General features: G+C 40.0%; 1 protein-coding gene across 4 annotated transcripts in view; it reads left to right on the forward strand.

Moving 5' to 3' along the window:
- Window positions 1-5,266: 5,266 nt before the first annotated feature.
- Window positions 5,267-20,275, forward strand: part of LOC102783469 (uncharacterized) — a 54,569-nt gene continuing 39,560 nt past the window's right edge. For all 4 annotated transcript variants that reach the window (XM_087842547.1, XM_087842552.1, XM_087842557.1 and 1 more), the window contains exons 1-10: window positions 5,267-5,390; window positions 7,531-7,589; window positions 10,343-10,498; window positions 15,186-15,320; window positions 15,512-15,625; window positions 16,441-16,596; window positions 16,798-16,974; window positions 17,060-17,182; window positions 18,330-18,443; window positions 19,893-20,196. In XM_087842547.1, the coding sequence (XP_087698673.1) occupies window positions 7,545-7,589; window positions 10,343-10,498; window positions 15,186-15,320; window positions 15,512-15,625; window positions 16,441-16,596; window positions 16,798-16,974; window positions 17,060-17,182; window positions 18,330-18,443; window positions 19,893-20,196 (1,324 nt within the window). In that variant the 5' untranslated portion in view covers window positions 5,267-5,390; window positions 7,531-7,544. The remainder of the gene's footprint in view (window positions 5,391-7,530; window positions 7,590-10,342; window positions 10,499-15,185; window positions 15,321-15,511; window positions 15,626-16,440; window positions 16,597-16,797; window positions 16,975-17,059; window positions 17,183-18,329; window positions 18,444-19,892; window positions 20,197-20,275) is intronic.

A 20,275-nucleotide genomic window follows, 5' to 3' on the forward strand; every position in this document is an offset into this window, starting at 1 on the left:
GGTACATATAATTAAAATTTTGCTTCATGCATAAAGTTAAAAGATTAAAACTAATAAAACAAGTTTTAAAAAAATACTTTTCCATTTGATTACATTTTGTATGATGGATTATGTAGAAAAAGTAGAATTGGGCTGAAAGATCTATCGCTTTATCACCTATTCAGGTTGTAAATCATGTTTTTAAAAAGTAACTAAGTAACTAAGTAACTAAGTAATTAATTACTTTTGAAAATAAGTAATCAGTAAAGTAACGGGATTACTTTTTTGGGGAAGTAATCAGTAATTAATTACTGATTACTTTTTTCAAGTAACTTGACCAACACTGGTGGGGGGATAAATACATTTTACAGGGTTTATTTATCGGATAAAATACGTTAAATGTCCGGAAACAGCGGGGGTGTCCAAATTCAGAGGCTGCTTCCACCTGAGGACCCGGCCTTCGCGGTCTGAAGAAACCCGGGTAGTACGTCACGAGCTCCCTCGGTGGAGTGAAACTGCCGTCTGCTCCTTGCTATCTAACATATAACCGGGCGCTGACGTAAACTCTCGACCGTCTCACACTTCTGTTTAATCAGTTTTCTGTTTGACGTTTATTCAGCTGTGTGAAAACCCCGGAGGAACCCTCCTGAGGGATTAATAAAGATAAATTTAATTTAATCTAATCTAATAACTTTAATCTCAGCCAAACCGATTTACTCACGAACAAATAAAACACTGAAAACGCCGAACAATAACATTTTAAGTTAGAAGTTTACACAGCTACATTCTCACCTGAAAATATGTTAAAAGTTTTTTTGCGACCCAGAAAGAGAAATAAGAGTAATATTAAAACTAAGCAGCTGCCGTCATTGTTGGAAAGAAGTACTCTGATGTCCTGTAATCATTATGATGCTATAATTTGAGATACAATAAATAAAATAAGTTTTTGTACAAAGTATCAGATCAGTATCGTCGATGCCTCCCTGAATATTACTTGGTATCGGATCAGAAAGGAAATCAGTGGTATCGCACATCACTACTGAAAACCCAGAAGGGAAACTGACCTTACTGCTTCCTTTAAGCATCTAGAAGCTGCTTGACATCTTTACAGATCTTTCTATATCTTTCAAAACTGTCTATAATATTTCTTTACAAATACATATTACATATTGTAATTTTGTTGTTAATTCATCTTTGCATCTGATAGGAGAATCCCTCCCTATTATGATTTCAGTTTCATCGCTGGACGAAGCTTCAAAGATTTTCATTCATGCCACCAGCATTCTCTATATCCAAACTATTGCGGCTCCTCCAGCCAGCGGCCGCGGCAGGCTAAACACGAGGACACAGATGACGCGCAACAGTAAACACATGAGATACACATCTGTACTATGTGCTACTTTTATTCCACATACAACTGTCCACTATACAAATCAGCACACGGGCTCAAACCATTAAACAAATGCACAGACTGCACAAATAACTGCACCATTTACTATGCCAAATTACAACATCGGCCTGTTGCATAACTTAGTGCATAAGTTTACATAAACCATCAAGTTACAGTCAAAAATGCATCAAAATGATTCAAGCTGCGCTCAACAGAAGGTTTCGCCTCATGCTCACCCTACCTTTCTGCTCATCAACATCAGGTGAGTGCAACCACATTTATCACCTAACACACCCATGAGTCACGCCCCACACCCGTGCACCAATACAGTGAGTGCATTTAAACCAACCCACTTAATCAAAAAAGGAACAACTCATATGACTCCTACACAAACTACTGCCTAACACATAGATTAAGTCAAACATCTTTCTCATCAGTTCTTTGGAAACAACAGAATGACTTCAAGGCGTTGCCGTGCATTTGTGTATTATGTTGGGTTGCATGGTAGCAGGGGTGATTCTAGGATCAGAGCTTTGGGGGTGCTGCGCACCCAGAGAGCTGCCCATCCAGGCAAGGTAAACTGTACTCGTCACGATGAGACTTCTTCCCTGTCTCTGTCAGTCCCTGCATCCTTAAATGTCTCCAGTTGTCCCGAGTTCCCTCTGTTCCTCCCTGTCCTCATCGTCTGTTGTATTCATCTCCATTATCAGTCATCAGAATTTTACCATCTCTGTGCAAGTCTGCAAATTTCTTTATTAAATCATGAGATTCTTAAATTCATCAAGTCTGTCTGTGCCTGGGTCCTCGTCACAAAACATGACATCACTGTTTTGTACATTTTAACACAATTTAATCCCACATTTGTGGAAGAAAAGCAAAACACTTTTTTGAAAAGTCTGTAACTAAACCATCAAATCTGATCAAGGTTATTTAAATGCTGAAGAATGGATTGGAATAAAAAACATATCCTAACCTTAATTACTGAGGAGAATAATGAATGATGCTCACAGTGAGTAAAAAGTAAACTGAGTGCATTTTCTGGACAGAGATTCACTTTTAAAGTGTTTGTATAATACAATACAGATACATAAAAATATACTCCAAAAATAGAAGAGTCCTTGAAATGTACAAAATATTATTAAAAAATTAGAAAAATGGAGACACCTTGGCCTCTGGTACAACGTATGGAAAGATGTTTAGTGCAGATACTAATATGGCTCTGCAGAGTTTTTCTTTTCTTTTATCCTATGTCGCAGACTCGCAGCACAGCCAGGTGCTGGAGTCTGCTTTGACCCATGGTCCTTCTCAGCCAGGTATGGAGCTGACTCAAGACACTAAAAGACCTCTCACAGCTACAGCTGCCAACTGGGTTTGTTAGGGCAACCTGAATAACAGTTTTCAGTGTGGGGAAGATCTGATTATCCAGAAGATTGTACAATGTTAACATATCTGGGATGGCACCAGCCTCACTCTTGAGCTTCAAAAAGTTTTTTCTTTGCCAGTTTAACAGTTTGTGTTGTGCCTGTCACTGTTCCCTGTCTGTTTTCTTACCTGGTTCTTCCTGAACTTGTACTTTCTCCTCATGTTCTCCTCTTTCCTCTCTCCCTCTTTGGACTGACAATCATACACAAATAGATTGTATTCAATTAGATTAAAAACAATACTATTAAGATCACTAATAAAAAAGTCCTCTCTCAGTTTACTTTCAACCAAAAGGCAAATAACCAAACCACATGAACATCTAATAAAGGATATAAATATTGAAACACTGATCCAACATTATCCTTTATTGATGGATCATTTGATCTTACACGTTTACCTGAATGTGGCTCCTTTTTTGAAAAAACTTCCTCATATCCATTATGAACCTGGCTGTCTCTCTGCACACACACACACACACACACACACACACACACACACACACACACACACACACACACACACACACACACACACACACACACACACACACACACAACAGCAGTTATAAGGTTAATGGGAATCCAGTCAGTTAGCTAGTAAGTACTTTGGGTTTAATATCGGCACATATGACAAAATAAGCAGCTTCTCTCCTTTTCAAACAGGACAGTGGTAACAACAGCAGGCTACAGATAATGTTACGTTTTAGATTTTAAATAGGCTGTATACATTTCAATGGGAGCAACAAGACGATCAAGTATCGCTGATTTTACTACAGAGCAGGACGGATTGTAGGGTAGAAACATCGCCGGAAAACACGTTTTCAACACAGCAGGTTACCTGGTGTAATGTTTTTCAGCTAAAAAGAATCATGGCCTGACTCCTACCCAACTATATAAAGAGTAACTTAGGGTTAAATGCAGCTAATGTGTCCTGTTTTAAGGCAGGTGCTTCCACCTCCGCTCCGCTGCGTCTCAGACACCATCGCTCTGGCAGAAAGGGCGCCAGAGCAGCACCCCCAAAAATGGGCTAAAATCGCCCCTGGATACGTTTATGGCAGACACTTGTAATTATAGTGATAAATCATCCAATTCTAAATTCTAAATAATTTTAAAGTTTACAGTTGCAGAGGACCAGACAAGCCCAACGTGATCTCATGGAATTTGGTATAAATGGCATTTCAAGCACATTTAGCATGTAATATCTATAAATTTTAAGCCAATTCTAAGGTTGACATCAAGTTTATTTCCTTTGATATAATTAATATGGTCTAAAAAGCGTGTAACTTTTGCATATGGCTTTAAAAAGTAAGCTGTTAGCTATACTCTTTATTTGTGTTGTAAAATTGGGCATTAACATGGAAGTCTATGTGGATTTGGAGGCAATCTCAATTTTTGTCATTTTACTTTGGCCGTATGTTTCAGCCCTGAGGGTTGTTCCTTGTGTGTCACTAGTGTTTAGTATGTCTAAACTCACAGCTCTCATCAGCCGTGTTTTTGCTGCATTAGATGCTTGATTTCAGCTAATAACAGAGACAGACATGGGCAGTAACCAGCTGGTTAAAAGTGTGGAACATGCAGCTGCCAAAAAACACGAACAACTTCTCTCAGGAGTTTAAATGAAACATAAAATAAAGATGGAGTTTGGCGCCTTGCACTTACCACTTTTGAATAAGTAAATGTGTGTTTGTACTCAATTTGTAACCAATGGTTAATAGCCAAAAGAGTTTTACTGATAAATGCAGAGTTAAGCAGATTGAAAAGGTTGCACTGTGGTCATTTTTAAAATAGCCAGTTGTATGTAGCATTGGATACGTTACAGCATAATGCCTACATTATATGTATGTTTATATGTAATGTAAATGTATTGTTCTTACTGTTAGTCGCAAAAAAACAAAAAACGATTATTAACTAGTTGCTCCATCCTTTGTCCAGTATGACTCCTCTGCACATATCCAAACCACCCTAACCTTACCTTACTGGTTGGGGGGAGAAAGTAAGAGAGGCAAGGTGATGACAATTTGAATTTTGTTGCTTTGATTTCTTGAAATACAGAAAGAAATCTGTTGAAATACTTACAGAAAGCAAAGAGTCGTTTTAGTTTTTATCATTTAAAAAAGGAGAAAAAAGAAATATCAGATTGAAAGTGGTGCTTGATAAAACTATTGTGGTGACACACTGCTTTCCAACAAAATTAGGGTTCAGCAAAGGGCCGTTTAAACGAAAGCGGAAATGGTAAGACGATCATTCTCTTGGTCGCTGGTTACTCTTTGATAAGGATTGGAGAGTACAGCGTGCCTATTCCAGTGTTTAAATTTAAATGTTTAGCTAATGGAAGACTTGACTCCTTTATTGTGGACAAATACATTATTTTTATATGCAATGTGTAACTCGTTAATAATTATACACAGATGGGTACCCTCCAGACTCCCGCAAAGATAACAGAAATGCGCATGCGCATTGTCATCCCAATTGTCTATTGACAAACGTGAGCAATCTGTCCCGTTTCACTTTAGTCGTCAAGAAGAATAAAAATGTAATATTGCAGGATTTGTTCAACGTGGCGATCTTTGAAGTGGATTCTTCATGACTTTGTGAACCCGGTGAGCTGTTGAAAGTAATGTTTTACCGGGTATAAGATGCATGACATAGCGAATTTCTCGAGCGGCCAAGATGAAATTCCGAGCTAACTATGTTAGCATGTAGCTGCATAGCTGACAAGATTAAGTTAGCTGGTTGGATTAGCGTTAGCTATAACTGGTCACTTAAAAAAAACCCCGACCGACCTGCACAGGGCAGCCCCTAAAGACCTGCTGCTGAACGAAGTGCGAAGCGTTATGAGATCGGATGACTTGTGGTACGGGACGGTCAGTTGTAAGAATTGCTGATCCCGGCTGCTAACTCAAGCTCGGCTAATGTCGATCAAATGTTAGAGACGCTACATTTGTTATTTTTCCTCCTATAACGTGGCGATTCTATTATGAATTTAGTGTGTGTATAATCACCATATAAACGCGAGCTTGTGTTTCAACAATGTTTGCCTGCACGTAGCTTAAACCGTGCTCCTAATTTCCATATATTAGTCACACTAGGAGGATTTAAGGATAAAATACCACACATTCCCAGTCTGACCGGGAATGATTCTGCGTTATAGACTTCATGCAGACTTCAGTTGTTCTTCTTGCTTGTGGCTCATTGTTGCTTGAAACTTGTGTTTGTAGGTATAATTCGCAGAAACCTAAAAAAAAGTCCTGAAATTCATGAAAAGCTACACTGTGGCATGAATCGGAAAACCAGTTTGACCTGATATTTCCACCTAGCGTCACGTGGGTTGGACGGTTCAGCGAGCTGAATGAATTTGGCTGATCATGCACCCTGTTGGTGCACTATGTGAAGCACAGGGCCTCGGGTCGTGGTCAGTTTAAGCCTACATTTAGTCTTGCAGTGGTTTGAGTGGAAGATCAACACCTGTCGGTCTGGATTTAAGGAAGGACATGCCTTTTGTTGCTCCAAATCAGCTGATGGCCTGTTGGAAAGTTAGAAAGTCTTTACAGTTATATTTAAATCTATCCTTGGTCACCATCCAAACAGCCCCTTGTCTGACTGGGCATAGCTTTGTCCTGTTAGCTCAGGTGACCTGAAAACCTTCCTGCACTCCTCAGTCAATCTGATATTCTAGAGTGCTAGTAAATATTTTAAGAGCAGACATTGTGAGCACAGTCTTGTGTTGCCGGTAATGCTGTGACTGCTGACCTTCTAATTCATTTACATTATTATAGGCTTTCGTTGTCAATTATAAACATTTTTTTAGAGAACTTTAGGCTCAGATTAAATAGAGTTTCTGACATGAAGCCCGTCTCACAAGGGCAACCATCTCCACACCCTAGGCAGCAGCTGACTCACTTGCATCACCACAAGGCTTTAATAGTTCTTCTAAAGGTTTACTTAGTGAAATCTTATGACTTGTACTTCTTCCACGTAGTCGTTCCTGAACAAAGGCTGACTTTGAGTCACCTTGGCTCATCCTGAACTAAACAAAAGTGAGTCTGAAGAGGCTAAAGTGCACCACTGTTAGAGAGGTGACGAGTGAATGCAAAGAAATGGTTTTATCCTCATTAGACTGTTTTGTCTTGAGAGTTGTTGGATGCCAAAATCCTTGCTGATATGAAAGAAATTAGATAATTAGCCCAGCATATTGCTTTGGATGATTCACAGTTCCATATAATCATTATTTAGCTTCTGCTGAGCCTTAATGCAGGCCCTCATTTTATCCTATCTGAAACAAGATATACTGCTCCTTCCTGTTCACCCCTTCTTCTTCTACTCTTTGTAAACAGAAGTTTGAACAGCAGGTGGGTGGGGCTTTTAGGCTCACCATCAGAGCGGTGTGCCCGAGGTGACCATGGTACAGATATCTGTTCATTGCTGTTATACAGAACCAAGATAAAAAAACAAAACAAAACTGCCTCTTGGCTCACAGGGAGTATTTGTACTTACACTGAGCAAATTGTTGAATATCAATAGTCACCACAGCAGTGAAAAAATGTAATTTAAAATAGCAATCAGTGAAAAGTTTAAATAATAGAGTAAATTATTTTAATCGGTAGATGGGATGTAGAGGTGTGTGCTGTAAGATGTGGTGAATAATACATGCAGATTTTCTTCTCGTAACACACTGAAGAGAACTGAAAGGGGGAAACATTGTTACTCTGTGAATATTTACTTTTTGTGTTGATGTTTCAGGTCCAGGAGTCACCATGCTTAAATGGTTTTCTGGTGAAGAGGGAGAGCCCGGCTCTGGAGTAAGTACACACAGGCTCAGTAATCACTGATTATCACCGATAACAAACTATATTCTGAAAGATTACACAAGCGTTAAGCCCTTAAAGTGCTAGACTTTGGCACACTGGAACACTGGACTGTTTCCAGATTTTGCCCCATCACCTTTTCAAAACCACAGCTGCTACAAACGCTACAGAGTAACCTTTCTATGTACCTGACAGCATTTTTCACACCGTGATGAATCATTTCATGTCATCTCACGTGGTGTCATTATTATATAAAAGGCATTCAATTAGCTGAAAGGAAACCTGTTGTAAGCTATGCAGTGCATTTTGTATCCAGATGAACTGGAAATTGTGGGACTGCTGGCTTTGACGTGGCTGCCTGTGAGGGCGCGGAGTCACTGTTGAAGCTTAAAGCTCCTCACATCCGGATCCTCTTTGCTTTATAGCTCATATGTTGACATTCGGATTAGTTCTGACTAGAGCTGGGCGATAGAACGATAACGATATGTATTGCGAAATAACTTTTTCTCGATAGAAAAGTTGAACTATTGCGATAGACCTCATCTCGCTTGTCCTCTAAAAAAAAAATAATAAGAAGAACAGCCAATCCAAATTAAGTAGCGCAGAGCCGAACCAATCACAGCCGCAGCGTCACGTCACGTGACTTGTTACGTACAGCACAAGTGCCAAGCCGCACATGTGTATTTGTTTGGGAAGCAGCCAGCCGCCGTGCCGCCCGGGTAATGGAGGAAATGAGTGTGGCGACCAGAGATGGGTAACGCGTTACTGTAATCCGATTACTTTTTTCAAGTAACGAGTAAAGTAAGGGATTACTATTGCAAAAACGGTAATTAGATTACCGTTACTTTCCCGTAGGAACGCTGCGTTACTGCGTTACTAAAACCGTGATTTTTTTTGCGAGAATGTCTCATGACAGTGACGTAAGCGAGTGCGACGTTCGTGACAACAGCTGTGTGCAGATCAACAATGGATCATATATCGAGTGCAGAGAGAGTATGAGCGTGCAGCGTTTAAAGCGTGGAAGTACTGACCTTACTTTGAGTTTGATTCCATAAAAAGTGACAAAAACATTAGTGTCCGTTGTGCGTGGGAAGAAAACTTCTTTTTACAACGAAAAAACCCCTAAACTTCCGAGCAAGCACCGAGTAGCTACGACGTAATGAGAAACTCACAGAGAAACTGCGGTATCCTTCCACTGACCGCTGCAGCACACCTGCACCAGGGTAAACCTCCGCCTACCCCACTCCTGCTTTACAGGTGAAAATAGAGCAAAAGGACCGCTAATCTTTGACTTTATTTATTTTCTGCTGTGTTTAACTTGCATCTGAAAGAGTGAGTGTAAACACAAAAAAAAAAATAATAATAATAATATATATAAATATATATATATATATATATATATATATATTTATATATTATGTGCTGGAATGTGCAGAAAATAGGTTTAAATGTTAAACTAATTTCTTCCAGTCAGAGAATGTTGCAGATAATTAAATTTTTGCTTGATGCATAAAGTTAAAAGATTAAAACTAATAAAACAAGTTTTAAAAAGAGACTTTTCCATTTGATTACATTTTGTATGATGATTATGCAGAAAAAGTAGAATTGGGCTGAAAGATCTATCACTTTATCACCTATTCAGGTTGTAAATCATGTTTTTAAAAAGTAACTAAGTAACTAAGTAATTAATTACTTTTGAAAATAAGTAATCAGTAAAGTAACGGGATTACTTTTTTGGGGAAGTAATCAGTAATTAATTACTGATTACTTTTTTTAAGTAACTTGACCAACACTGGTGGCGACTAGAGAAAAATCAACCGAGAGCGTGAGCGAAGGTTACCGAAGTGTGAAGGTATTTCAGCTATTTCAAGTCTGACAAAAAACAGAGTAGCGCGCACTGTAAATTGTGCCCAAAGCAAGTCTGGAAATCCAATAAAGCGGTGCATGCTCAATCTCTGACTGGAAGCGCTAATTCGTCATTCGGCTTTTGTCAGACTAAAGTAACTGTTCAAACTGTTTGAAAAGCTCAGCTATACAACAAGGAGAGATTGAGAATTTCCTTTTAGCTCTCAGTTTATTTGATATTGACAAAAGTTAGTCAATTTTGTCTGTTCTTCTGTAAAACAAACTAAGATTTATTTTTAGAATTAATATTTTGTTTCTAAGTGGAATCGACAATTTAGTCTGTTTTGTTTGTTCTGTTTTGAAACTTAAACGCTTTAGCGGCTGCCTTTTGTGTAGTTTGCAATATTTGCCTTTATTTATCTGAAAAAGTCTCATGTTCCTTAAGTACATCTACCCTGTTGAACTTATTATGGGAAATAAATATTTAAATCAAAACAAGCTGCTGATTATTTCACATTTTACTTGTGAGCAACGGCACATTTAAATCTTACAAATATAGTTATTTGGCTTATATCGTGATATATATCGTTATCGCCTGAAATGAAGAAAACATATCGTGATATGAAAAAATCTCATATCGCCCAGCTCTAGTTCTGACTAACTGATGTATTCAGTGTCAATTTGCAAATCATATTTTACATTTTCTGCACTCTATTATAATATTACAGTGCTATTACTGCATTCTCATTCTAATACTTCTCACTCGTATATATGTTCAGTCTCTGCATACTCTACAGTACACAGTTTCTAAACAAAGCAGCGTTTTGTGTTGCAAATAAACGTGAGCGCACTCACTACAGTGTTCCTTTCACTGACTCACCACCTCATCCGTCTCTTCTCAGGGCTCGGGCTCTCCACCCAGCCACGCTGGTGGCGGAGAGATTCCTGTGGAAGAAATGGCAGAGAGGCTGACCCAGACGGAGCAGCTCGTCACTCAGCTGAAGGAGATGATTCGTGAAAAAGATGCAGCTCTTTGCTCCAAAGATGACCAGCTGAAGGTGGGGACAATTTCTTCTACAACGTTAGTCCAATAAAGAGCTGTGCATCTGGTAGGACAGTGTTGTCCAGTTGTGCCAAACAGGGATCATATTTCTCTGATTAAACCATGAAAAACATGCTAGCTTTGTTATCATACAGTCAGGTCCATTAGTGTTTTGATAATTATATATTTCTTGAAATTTTGCCCAACATCATCAGAGTGGAATTTAAATTAAACCATCAATATATGATTGGAGTGCAAACTTTCAGCTTTATTCAAGGGTTTAACAAAAGTATTGCATTTATGTAGCAATTATAGCTATTGAGTTATTTTTATACATAGATACATACATCCTCCTTTTCACAGGTTTAAAAGTAATCGGACAATCTTATAACATTTTTAATGCAAGGATTGCTTTTAATAGTTGGATTCACTCTGCCCAACACCAAGTTACTGGGCCTCAGCCTGTGGTGCCTGGATGAATATAGCCTAAAGAGGATATGTGGGTCTGTCCTCCTGTGGACTCACCAGCTGCACAAGGTGCTGTAGAAATGGATGCAAAACGTGACAGGCAGCAAGGGCGGAGGCCCTGGTGGTCTGATTCTTGGCTGTTGAAACTAGCTGTGTGTGTGTTATCACCTCTCTGGTGGGGAAGGAGCTTGAACTTGTGCGTGAGGTTTAGCAATACCAGCTAGATATAGTTGGGGTCTCCTCAGCATATGGCTTGGAAACAGTCTTTTGGACGAGAGAGTCATTTCCTTACGTATTCAGGTCAGAGAACGGATCCTGACTGTCCTTTATGCTTATGCACCGAATTACACTGTTAGACAGCTGGGTGAAGAGAGGAGCTGAACTGTTGTCTGTTCACCACCTGGGGGTGATTTGGCAGGAGGTGCTGAAAAGGCTAGACACACCCAAACACATAGTGAGGGTGTACTGGGAGTAGAGCAGGGCGATATGACCAAAAATATTTATCACGATATACATTTGAAAACGATATAACTGACGATATAATTGACACTAGCCAAAATACTTTACAACTCCACAACTTTATTAGTGCAAAAAACCCCATCAGTGTATTTTCACTTAAACAAGCAGCTGTTTTTTATGTGCATTAAAGTGATATAAAAATTTAACAGTGCAAATGCAAATTCCTTGCTGACAGTTTAACCAAAAGGCATTTCCAGTGGAAACTGGACGACATATCCTCAGCATAACCATGTTTAATATCCACAAGACTTAAAAAGAGGTCATACACACACAATACGGTAATATTATGTTGAAGCACAGTACGTATCACTCCGCGAGGCTCCGCCTACGATAGCCGTAATGCTCCAACAATCCATCAAGCGGTGCGGCTTCGTAGCTTAGCAAAGTCGTACTGAAACATTTGACAGATTTTCGAGCGCTGTGCACATAAAATCGTTTCGAGGTCAGTAAACACAACCAGAGTTCATACATAAGGCACACGGGATTATAAGGGACTCTGTCGACTTTCAGAAAAATCAAAGGATTGATTTTAAGTGCGCCGTATTTTCCAAACAACACGGTAATAACGACGGCCCGCTAGCATGCTCTACCAAAAATAGTGCTTTGTTGTGTATCTGACGGACGAAAGCTAAACCAGTTCCACTTTCACCCTTCTCATTCTCCGTCGCCGCCATGCTTTTTCCGCCATGTGTAAACAAAGGCACTGTGCATGCGCGTTTTCCCCATATTCTATCGCGGTATTTCATTTTCTTATCGTTGCCCAATGTTATACCGGTATTACCGTGAACAGCATGATATGGCCCAGCCCTAGCTGGGAGCATGTTGCAGACAGGTGCCTGCTCAAATCTGCTGCTGCAAGGTAAGTGTGAAGCGTAGAACTGCTATTCCTCTATATTGAGAGGTGGTTTGGGCCTCTGACCTGACGCTTTCTGGGTGAGGTGTTTTGTACATGTTCTTCTTGGAGGAGGCCCTCAGGTCAACCCCGTACACGGTGGAGAGATTCTCAGCCGGCCTGAAAAGTCTGTGTTCCTCTGGATAGGCTTGTGGACATGTCTGGGCTTTGATGGATTGGCTGAATGTACCAGTTTATCGATTTAGTTTTTGCTATCTCTTATTGAATCTTTACAATACAAGTTCAACCTTAGTGCTCAGTTCACTCGATTTCATATCTTTTATCTACTTACTTTCTCGTGGAATGATGAGGGAACAGACGTCTGTAAATCCTAAACTGTTGATACAAGACTTTGGTTAAACACCTTGAGTTGAAGCTGAATATCTTGAGTTTCATCTTGGTTGTTTGATTAAAAATCCCCTGTGCTGGTACACAGAGGCAAATTTGCCATTGTCCAAACACTCGACTGTAACTGTAACTGTACTAGAATCAGATTAGAAGCAAATTCTGAATGAATGTTTGCAAATTCCACCTCTAAGGGTACAATTGTTAGTTTTAAATAGAGACTGACACGCGCTGTTTATAAATGGTGGCCTCAGCTGTTTATCATACAGTAGCCACCATAGCTAGAGATGTACACTTAGACCCTTTTCTAGCTGTTTTTGGGCTTCCAGTCAACACTGGTCTAACCGACCCTACACACTTCAAAATATTAGCCTTTACATCACTTTTGGCTAGACGTTGCATCTTACTCCTTTGGAAATCTTCAAAGCCACCTTCAGTTTCTTTTTGGTTTAGAGATGTGATGTCATTTCTTAAATTGCAAAAGATAGGCCTGGTGGCGAAGGGCAAATATAGAGAATTTTATCGTATCTGGGGCCCCTTCGTAAACTATTGCAAGTCATTAAACGCTCTACCAGCTGATTAATATCATATCCCCCCCCTTTTTTTTGTGTGTGTGTGTTTTGGGGTTTGTTGTTTGTGTTTGTTTTGGGTTTCTTCTTAGGTTTTGTTTTGTTTGTTTGTTTGTTTTTTCAATTTTATTTAAGCGTGTGTGTGGGTGTGTGTATTATCGTATCTGTTCATGTAAGAAAAACTAAAAGATATTTGAGGGGAACAGATTGTATTGTCACCTGTCTCTCAATAAAAATATGAAAAAAAAGAGATGTACACTTAAATAGAGATGGGCAAGAAAACTGAACTCAACTCAGACTTAACTCTTTTCGATTTTGAGATATATGTATTTAATATGTTTATGTTGAAATGCACTGGCCAAGTAAAGCAGTCCTGGAGATATCAAGAGAAAGAAAAGCAGAGAAAAAAATAATTAAACATGAACCTATGTGCTAATTTCCAACTACACATTGTTATTTATGGATGTTTCTCATTTGCAGGTGAAAACGAGCCCTCACACTGGGCTGTCAGTGTGTTCTTGAGTAGCGTGCAGATATAGCTAAAAATGTCAACATTGTTCAGGTTTTGATAGAAAATCAAGCAAATAGACAGTACAACTACATTGGACCTGGGAGTGAAGAACTGGCTACTAACATCACTGAAGATCAGTGGACTAAGGCACAAGAACTGGTTCACTCCACTTCTGTCTGCTGCAGGCACGGACTACTACAATTTAAGGTCCTGCATAGGCTCCATCTGTCTAAATTGAAGGTTTCAAGGATGTTTCCAGGGGCGGACTCAAGATGTGATCGATGTGGCCAGAATTCTGCCTCATTGTCACATGTTTTGGACATGTCCTAATATCGCTACCTACTGGTCTAAAACATTTAAAACTTTGTCTGATATTTTTAAAAAACAGCTCCCCCCAGACCTAGTAATGGCACTATTTGGTGTAGCTACAGTTAAAGACTTAAATAATAAACAAATTCGTGCTCTGAGTTTTATAACATTGCTTGCAAGACGCCTTATACTTCTAAACTGGAAAAATAAAGCCCCCCCAACTCATTCTGCTTCGTTAAGAGACACAATGTATCATTTACAGTTGGAGGGGGGGTGTGTGTGTTTGTTTTGGGGTTTTTTTTCTCCTCTCCCCCTCCTTTGTATATACTTATTTAGGTATATAAATGTGTATGTATAGACATAGATATATGATTGTTTATATAATGGTAATTATATTTTATGTAAAAAGGACAGGGAGAGGAAGGAAGGGAAGGGGGGAAAAGGTAAAAAAAAAACTATGTCACTGTAAATGAGAAACATACTTTGTTGCCTGATTTGAATAAAAAACAAAAAGAAAAAAAGAAAGAAAATTAAGCACAAAAAGGGGGATGTGGGTACACAGATGGATCCATTTTTCAGAGATTAAGTCTATGAGTAAGTTTTTCCAGTGTGCAGGACTCTGTATGGTGTTCCTTGATTTATGAGGACTGTGCTTAAATTATTCAATCCTATGAGTCATCACATAGATTGGGAAATGGAATATTCCTGGTGACTGACGGAGGTTAGTATCTGACTGAGGCAGGCACAACGGGTCAAAACAGTTTTTAAAGCTGCTCTCTGACTCGGATCTTTCAGTGAGAAACATCAACTGTGTTAAATATTAAACAGTCGAGCCTTTCAATGCACAGCAAAGACAGGAATGTGTTTGATTTAGCAACCGCGCTACAGGAGAGTGCAAGCATTTCCTGCATTGTAAACCTTTGCTGTGCTTACACACACACACACAGACACGCACGCACACACACACACATCTAAAACTGCCAAAGTTCACTTTTTATTAACGTGTCCTAAAATATTACAGTTAAACCATCTGGTCTGATGACGTAACCAAGCACTAAACTGGAGTTGAAGTTCTTCTTTGTGTTTTCAGGCTGAGAAGGAGGCCTGCGAAGCCAAACTGTCCAAACTGCGTCTGCAGAACAAGGCCAAGGTGACGTCTCTGACGGCACAGCTCGAGGAGCTGAAGAAGCAGCAGGGGCCGAGCACACCAACACACGGCAAAAAGGTGGAGATGTGCACGCACATCCAGAGCTGAAGGGTTAAACGTAGAAATGAATAAATACCAAACGTTTCCCAGCGATTCAGTGCACCATTGGCTTTATAAGCTCAGACACAGTCATGCCATGTGGATCCCATTTGAATCATGTTTCTGCTCTGTTTCCTTTGGGATTGTTAAAGTGCTATCTTCATGTTTAGGGTTCATCAGAAGGAGGAGAGCAAGCCAGTCGAGGCAAGATTGTCCTGCTGAAGAAGAAGGTTGATGAACTAGAACAGCAGCTCGGACAAAGAGATGTGGAACTGGAAACCAAAGTAAAGCATACTTTGATTTTGATGCCTACCAGATGAAGGGAAATGAGATATTTCCCACTGATGTTACTCGGAGTATTGTTGGAACGCACATATGTGCTAGTCTTGGCCTAACTAGCCTTACCCTGTGTCCCCACCAGTGTTGGTCAAGTTACTTGAAAAAAGTAATCAGTAACTAATTACTGATCCCGTTACTTTACTGATTACTTATTTTCAAAAGTAATTAATTACTTAGTTACTTTTTAAAAACACGATTTACAACCTGAATAGGTGATAAAGTGATAGATCTTTCAGCCCAATTCTACTTTTTCTGCATAATCATCATACAAAATGTAATCAAATGGAAAAGTCTCTTTTTAAAACTTGTTTTATTAGTTTTAATCTTTTAACTTTATGCATCAAGCAAACATTTAATTATCTGCAACATTCTCTGACTGGAAGAAATTAGTTTAACATTTAAACCTATTTTCTGCACATTCCAGCAAATAAAATAAAATATTTTTTGTGTTTACACTCAGTCTTTCAAATAGATGCAAGTAAAACACAGCAGAAAATAAATAAAGTCAAAGACTAGCGTCCTGTTGCTCTACTTTCAGAGAACTTTAATAAGTTAATATAGCCACTACAGTGACCATCAGAACAGTGAAAAAATATTGCCGTAAACAGTTTATTTCGCGACACCACGAAACAAACGATAGCGTAAAATGAAACGATAGACGTTTTTATATCGTCATCCGATATATATCGTTATATCGAACAGCCCTAATGGTTACGCTTACACTTTGAAATCTAACTTTTCTGACCAATACTTTGTGTAGATGAAGGAGTTGGAGTCTCAGCGGCAGCGTGGTGAAGACATGGACGCTATGCTAACAGAGAAGGACAAGAAACTGGCAGAAAAAGAGGCCTACATTGTCCACCTGCAAACAGCGCTGGCTGGAGATCAGCCCATCACACCTGCACCACCACAGAAGGTCATAAATGCTTTGAGCATGTAGAATCATCTCACTGCGTTTTTCTTTGTCGTTTTCTAATCCAAATATCGCACGTGTTAATAATAGGCAGACGAAGTTAGAAAAGTAGAAGAAAATGGATTAAAGCTGAGTCACAACAGGCGATGTCTTGCATTTTCTCAGAGATGCGGTCACTGTCACTCATGTGTTCTCTCCCCCCAGGCCGAGGACGGCGGGGCGATGCAGGAGCTGCAGTTGCTGGTACAGAGCTTGACTAAGAAAGTGGGGGAAGCAGAGGAGCGCTACAGTTTGCTGCAGGAGCAGACAGACAGCCTCAAAGACCTGCTGGCTACAGAGAAGGAGCAGTACAGCCAGAAGGAGAGCATGTACAAGCAGAATGTAGGTTTTCAAAGGAGGACAATGCAGCTTCTTTTGTAGAATTTAGCTGTCTCGGGTTCACAATGAGTCGTGTGCTCGTTTATAGATCCAGACATTCAAAGACATCATCATCCAGAAGGACAGCCAGCTAATGGAGATCAACCAGATGCATGAACAGGAGCTCTTCAAGCTAGCAGCCAAGTCAGATGCCAGTGCAGACTTGGAGCAGGTAACACGGACATTTGAGATTACATCCCACAGACAGTCAGGAGTAGGGATGGGTATCGTTTAGGTTTTATCCGATACCGGTGCCAAACCGGTACTTTTGAAACGGTGCCGGTGCTTAAACGGTGCTCAAACCGGTGCTTAAAGAATGGAGAACACAAAATTGGTCCAAAAACCTCTCATGTTCAGCTGTTTTTTTGTAAAAAGATAACAATGTTAGCCTTCTCTGCAGCTATGGGGCATATATGGTATCACTCTTGGCTGGAAGCAGTGCTTAATCAATGGAAAAAACACAAACTTTGTCCAAAAACCTCTCATGTTTAACTGTTTTCCACTTTTTCTTTGGTCATTTTAGCCTTTTTGTCCAGGGTGAAGGGAGTATCTGCCATCAAACAAGAAGACAGCTGCATGTAGCTATGATGATGTTTGCTAGTTCACCTTACATGCATTAATGTAATAACGTGGTTAGCCTACTCAACGTAAATTACACACGAACAACATTAAGCTACTCACGCAGAGAAGAACAGCTGCTGCTGCATCATCATCCTCATCATTTCTGCTACACTGGCAGGGCTAGGGGCCAGGACTCTCCTCTTCGGGTTTTTGGGGGATGTTGCTAACTCCGGGTCCGATAACAGGCACCACACCCGCAGTAGATGTTCTCGGTGTGAGGTCTCGCAGCAAGCTATCAAATACGGCGCATTTCTCGGCTTTTAAAAAAAACGCTATGCGTCGCCAGGTGTTTCATCAGATTTGAGGTGTTACCTCCTTTGACAGTATCACAGTATCAGCTTAAAGCACTTGTTGCAGCTGCTGAGTTTGCATCTTTTGCTGTGAAGTACAGCCAGACTTTTGACCGCTTCACCTTGGGCATTTTTAATCTGTAGCTCTGCTCTAAAAGAACGTACGTACCTGGACCCGCCTACTATCCTCGGAAACGTAAAATGATTGGCTAGAATCTAAAGTGTATCACAGCTCAGGAAAAAAAGCACAGAAATGTGCGCTGCTTTTCGGTCTGGTTACTACCGTTTATGTCAGAACCGGTGCCATCATGGCACCTGATACCGGTACCCATCCCTAGTCAGGAGTTCATGCAAATAGAAGAAGTTGGAATTTTTGTGGTGTTTGTGAATCTGTGCTTTTCTTTTCAGCTTCTGAAGGCTCTGAAACAGAAGCTTCATGAGAAAGAGGAAGTGCTGCTGGGTAAAACTCAGGTCATTGATGTTCTTCAGGGAGAGGTGGACGGGAGAGATCAGCAGATAAAGGTTAGCAGACTCTCCGCTCCTGTTTGCGTCTCAATATAGACGTTGGTGTTTTTCCTTGTTTTCCATATTTAATAAATGTCTTTGAGCTTAAACGCAGCTTCAGACTGTTGTAAACACTCATTTTCAGACCAGAGAAGAAATATCCCTAATGTTGCTTACATGTAGCGAGCTCAGGGGGAGGGGCTAAAACAGCTTGTTTCGGACAGAGGATGAAATGAGGGGTTTCACCAATCTCTGTGCATCATGCAAAGCATGCTAAGTCCAAGAATACAAATATAGTGCTGAAATGATCATAATAGTTCCCATGTAAATATTGTATCTGGGAAATGATTGTGATGCAGTGTGCTTCACTTTTCATTCAGCCTATAGAACATTCTTATTGTTGTTTCTTGACATTCTTCAACCTCTCTTGAAATAATGACACCTTGAAATAGGGATGCACCGATACCGATACTGGTATCGGGGCCGATACTGTAAAATGTGTGTGTACTCATACTCGTAAAAGTTAACCGATACCATGAACCGATACCAACTTATTTCATTAATCAGAGGGTGGCTTGTCATTTCTGTTGTAGTTTTTTAGATTGGCCACTAGGGGGACATCCTGCGCTAAACAGGCACAGGGTTAGACAAGTCAGACTGGCAGCTCCAGATAAAAAAGAGAAACTGGAGGCTGCTGTAGCTAGGCTAAACAAAATGTCAGCAGTGTGGAACAGCCAACTTTAACTCAGGTTTTGGAAAAGCGATGAAAAATGTCAAGAGAAAATCCACGGGCAGTTAAAATAACAGAGGCTCTGACTCATTTTATCGCTCTGGCAATATCGAGCTGCGATATAAAATTGCGATAATGGTGCCAAAACTTTCTGAAGAGGTAAAGACAAGCAGTGTGTGCGCGATGTCAGTCCTTGGTTTAACGGCACAGTGGACTGATGATCCACGGGCAGATGAGGAGTTCATTATATATTATAGTTTATTTATTAATACTTTCGTTATTTTGTTTGTTTCTTTACAATATGGACACTCTGCAATAATTTAAAAGTTTATTTTATTCTCAAACCTAATTTGTATTTATTTGATTCCAAACAGAAGTGTTTATTTATTATTCTGAAAGCTCGAGACAGTGCCAATAGTTCAGTGATATTTTGTTAAATTACAATGTGGAGACTCTGCAATAATTTAACAGAAGTGATTATTTTTCACTTGAAATTTTTTTTGTGGTCATTTTTATTAAGATTTTATTTTTTATCGGCAGAGAATAAAATAAAACCTGTCTTCCAATTCATTGTATTTGTGTGTGTGTGTGTGTGTGTGTGGTAGAAGTATCGGTTTTTGTACTCTGTATCGGCAAGTACTCAGATCCAAGTATCAGTATCGTATCAGTTTGAAAAAATTGGCATCGTTGCATCCCTACCTTGAAACTTACGTGGAACAAATACTTTGTCCACGCAGGAACTCTCAGAGCGGCTGCAGAGGCTACAAGTCGAGCGAGAGAGCCTTGAATCCAAAATGGAGGCAGAGAAGCATGTGATGCGAGCACAACTCCGTGACCTGATGGAGAAGCAGCAGGCAGAGGTGCAGCGAATGACCGAGCAGCATCGAGCACAGCTGGATCAAACCCAACAGGATCTCATGAGGCAGCTGGAGGAGCTGAGGAGAGCCCAGGCAGCAGCACCACCTGCCAGTCAGGAGGCATCAGGAAGTGGAAATGTGCTCACAGATTCAGCTTCCATCCAGAGGATAGCTGAGCTGGAAGGTTGGTTCTTCATTTTGATCATTTATCTGAACTCCTTCAGAGTTCGGTTTGTGTCCTTTTCCCATGTACATCCTGGGAA

Source organism: Neolamprologus brichardi, chromosome 1 (assembly GCF_056152115.1).
Source record: "Neolamprologus brichardi isolate AB-2024 chromosome 1, ASM5615211v1, whole genome shotgun sequence".
NCBI classification, from domain to species: Eukaryota; Metazoa; Chordata; class Actinopteri; order Cichliformes; family Cichlidae; genus Neolamprologus; species Neolamprologus brichardi.